The 4175-nt window shown below is 37.9% G+C and overlaps 1 protein-coding gene across 3 annotated transcripts; it reads left to right on the top strand.

Annotated features, from left to right (window-relative positions):
* The first annotated feature begins 235 nt into the window (after positions 1–235).
* urahb (urate (5-hydroxyiso-) hydrolase b) lies at positions 236–2505 on the top strand. Of its 3 annotated transcripts, none has more exons than XM_084396269.1 (5): positions 236–317; positions 483–543; positions 751–892; positions 1963–2098; positions 2177–2505. In XM_084396269.1, the coding sequence occupies exons 3-5, from the start codon at positions 762–764 to the stop codon at positions 2264–2266; spliced, it is 357 nt and encodes a 118-aa protein (XP_084252395.1). In that variant the 5' UTR covers positions 236–317; positions 483–543; positions 751–761; the 3' UTR covers positions 2267–2505. The 3 variants fall into 3 exon arrangements, with proteins under 3 accessions (XP_084252395.1, XP_084252397.1, XP_084252396.1); XM_084396271.1 differs by having other exon boundaries at positions 254–298; positions 2177–2466; XM_084396270.1 differs by having other exon boundaries at positions 273–374; positions 2177–2466.
* The last annotated feature ends 1670 nt before the right edge of the window (positions 2506–4175 follow it).

Raw genomic sequence — 4175 nt, 5'->3', positions numbered from 1 at the left:
GAAGGCAGTCTATAGGAGAGGATAGAAGTTCAATCTTCATGACATTTTAACTACTTGTTAACTTTATAACTAATGATCTGTTGAGCACAATATAGTGTAATAATGTTAGTTAATGTGCGTAATGTAGCTCTGGCTCTCTGAAACCACTGATCTAAATTCCAGCTGTTTTGTCACTGTGACTAGCATTAACCTTCATGTTTTTCCACTCATCTAAAGAACCAAATCAAACAAGTTACTGGAGGTCAAAGTCCGTCTACACTCTAACAGGATTTCAGCTCGCTTCGTCCACATTTCTAGTGTATGTAAACGACTTCAGGGTAGGATTGTAGATTCAGATATCTTGTCTTTGTTTTGTAGTACTTTATATTCTAAAGGTTTGTGATACTGGAACTTTTTAAGACCGGTTTGCTTAAATATTAACCCTGCATGTGTGCTTACGCTGATTTGTTTTGTTGATTAACTCATTGAAACTAATCAAACAGTGTCCAGATCATCCCCATATAAACAGCAACACACAGCCAGATGACACTGACTTCATAACAGGTAAGCTCTTAATATCTTCAGTAATTCTGTTAGAGAGGGCTGATGTAGAAAGCAGTGAGTCGAGTCATTTTAAATGTGCTTAATGTTTAACATCTCCAGGTAAAGATGTGGAAGTTGCCGGTACATGGTCTCAGTTTTAAACGGTCTTAATGTAGTTAAATGTAAGGGTAGTCCCCGCATGTGACGGGGTGATCTCCTGTGTTGTAGGGTTGAGAGCGATGGGTTCGGTGAAAGGTCCCCTCACTACACATGTGCTGAACACCGGGGACGGGGTCCCAGCGGCGCGGATGGCCCTCAGTCTACACCGGCTGGACCCCCGCATGACCGTCTGGAGCCTCGTGACCATCGGGTGAGTCCACGCATGTCGTCTCTGCCTCTTTTTGAGTGTCTGAACATCTCCACCAGCCTGATGCAGTAACACTGGCTCAACCAATCATGTGAGTTTGGGGCGGGGCTATCTGTTTGGTCAACCAATGGCAGAAAACCTGTTTGAAAATAGTCATATTTTTGGCAATTCGGAAATTACACTTTACCTTTAAACAGCCATCGAGCATTCATAAATACAACTTTGTTGGGGCTCCCGATTCCAAAACTGCTGCAAATGTATTAGAATTATAGGAATAAAACCTTAATAATATTAATAATAATAAAGCATTGCCTGCTGTATCCTACATGGAGAAAGCAATTTCAGAATGTGTAGCAACAAGCTCAGTGAAAAAAATCATCCAAAATGGCAATAATATACTTGAAATCTATCAAATATTAAAAAGTATCAGTATTTATCATTCAGTCTCATTAAAATGGACTGTTGTACCCAATATTTAATACATTTTCATGTTTATTAGAGTCGTGTACAGGCTTGCATGCCGACTAGGTTTTACAAAAAAATTACACTATGAAAAATAGTAAATAATAACCAGTGCAAATAGCAGACCAAACCAGTATACTCTAAAACAACATGTTCACTATATTCAAAAACATTCTGCAAAAATAAACCTAAACAAATTAGAAAATATAAATAAAAACACATTTAACAAATATTCTAATTGTATTTAACATTTGAATTACCTTAAATATACTGTATACAGTAATTTTATGAAATTTTCAAACATATTTGCTGGGTATTTTGAACTTGCTGTAAAACAGGGATATTTCCAGGCAGAGGGATATAAGTTCAGTCAGAACAGGACACCCGAAACCAGGATCAGACACAAACAGAAACTCAGCTCTGTTGGCATCACTTGTGTCGAGTCTTCACTCAGTCCAAAGAAATGTGTAAATTATTGTAACACTGTTCTGAAAACTGTTGCCATCGAAACTGTCCAAAGTTGTTTGGGTCAAACTCTGAGAGGTTTACAATAAAAACCCTGGAAAATAAACATGTCATTATGTTAAATAGTATGTCACTGATTATTCCAGAACCACAAATGAGGACGGACGCTGTCCAGGACTGATAACCAGCGACGCCTTAACTCCAGGAATGTACAAGATCCGCTTCGAGACGGGCCAGTACTGGGAGAGTTTGGGGCAGTCCAGCTTTTACCCATATGTTGAGGTCTGTAGGAAAGACTAATGGTGAACTGATTGAATTTACACAGTCTGAATGCTAATGTCTTTCTTCTTCTTCCTTTAGATTGTGTTCACTGTAAGCGCTGCTGATCAGAGCGTTCATGTGCCGCTGCTGGTGAGCAGATACTCGTACAGTACCTACAGGGGGAGCTAGAGAGCACACACACTGCATTCAACACACTGCTCGAGTTTCATTCTTCACATTACAATGGGTCCGAGATATCACCTCGTGCTGCAGCCCTCAGCTTCAACACCCCAGCGATCAATTATCCAAACCTCATCCTGTTGTTTGCTCAATATTCTTAGTTTAGAATGACCAATTATTTTTTTTTTTATTATTGTCTCAAAGTGCTTAAAAAAGAAAACTCAAATAAAATAAAATTATATTCATATAATTGTTTGTGTCAAGGTTTTTATGCATTCAGATTACTCTTAAACAGGGATGTCATTTTTCTGTTTTTACAGAGTTTTGTATTTTCCAACAATTTCCTGCTTTTTTAATTCATACCCTGGTGAAAAGAAATGTGCTTAACTTATCAGTATACTTTAGTATTTCAGTTGTAATTAAATTGTAATAAAGCATAATTTTAAGGGTATTAAGTGTACTTTTGTGTACTAAATTGGACCAACTTCAAGTATAATTGGTGTACTTTAAGTAAATGCATGTGCAGGGACTAATTACATGCTTGATTAGGGATATTAACTTTATACGTTGGCTGGGGGACAGCATACTCTTGGAAAAGTTCACTCTGAACCAAGATCTAGAAGATGATCTAGATGCAAATCAAACGGACCAAACAAAGCCCAAATTTCAACGTCTATTTTTTGGCGAAATGAAGGCTATGACGGGCCGACGAGATTTAGCCCAAAAAGCAACGTCTTAATGACGTCTGTTTATCATGTCAATGTTAACGTTACAGGCTATGTTACTGTTAGCTGCTGTTGTGATGTATTCATACTTAGCGGCAACAAATATTTACCGACAGACACCTAACGTTAATTTATTTTTTTGCCAAACCGGACTTTTAGCCTTGTTCGGTGCATATGGTGCTTGGCGGGTGTTTATTTTTGACCCTGCATTAACCACAGGTTAAGTTAGCCAACACGGCTAATGTTAGTAACTTACATGTTCCAGTCGACGTCGAAAAAAACAGCATAACGGCCCGTTAAAAGTTAACCAAACCGGCCAGGTTGCACGTGAATAAACATGTAAATGGCAGAGAGAATTTTGTTTTCAATGCCAATTGTAATTTTTGATGCCAAATTTTAAAGTCACCGCAGCATAACGCGACTGATTGGAATTAAACGAAGCTTCTCTGCCTTGAAGCTTTTTTGTAATCGAATTATTCAAATTATTCGAGTAATCGTTCCTCTGTGGATAAAGGGCAATGAAAGAGGTATGAATCCACAGACACCAGCTGCACAGTCTAATTCTGAATTTTCTTTAACTTGATTACAGTTGTATAACTGATATAAATCATCTTTTGCTTTGTGTGTGGGCTTAATTGAATCTTGAGAGGCTAAACTTTGAATTGTTGTGTAGCATGAGCAGATATTTTGATGAATAAGTCACATGAGTTGGGATTGGTCCAGCTGCTTTTATTTAGCCTATGTGAAGATGAAAAATACAAATGACAAAAAAAAAAATACATCAAAAATATAATAGAAAGTATGTTGTTGTGTGTCATTTCACATTTTTAAGCGGGTATATGAAAATCCTGGAGCTTTCTTATTGGGTATACTGTGTATACCTGTGTATCACGTAGACAAGGGGTTTTCAAATTGGGTGAATGTGAGCCTCACCTTAGAGTAGCCGAGGTGGGCCTATCCACAAGTCAACAAAACATGCTTAATATGTGTAATCAGCAAGTTAGGGGCACCATAATCTGGCCTAATCATGTGGGGGTCTGACTGGGGGACCACCCCCGAAAAATTTTGAGCATTGAACACTTCATTTCCTGCATTCTGGTGAATTTTTATGCACCTTTTTCTGAATCAATGCATGCTGGAATTATCTTTATGTAAAGGGAAACATAGATAACAATCCAGATATAAAAGCATAA

The sequence above is a fragment of the Rutilus rutilus genome (genome assembly GCF_951802725.1).
Source record: "Rutilus rutilus genome assembly, chromosome: 23".
Taxonomy (NCBI): Eukaryota; Metazoa; Chordata; class Actinopteri; order Cypriniformes; family Leuciscidae; genus Rutilus; species Rutilus rutilus.
This window is presented reverse-complemented; position numbering and strand designations above follow the sequence as displayed.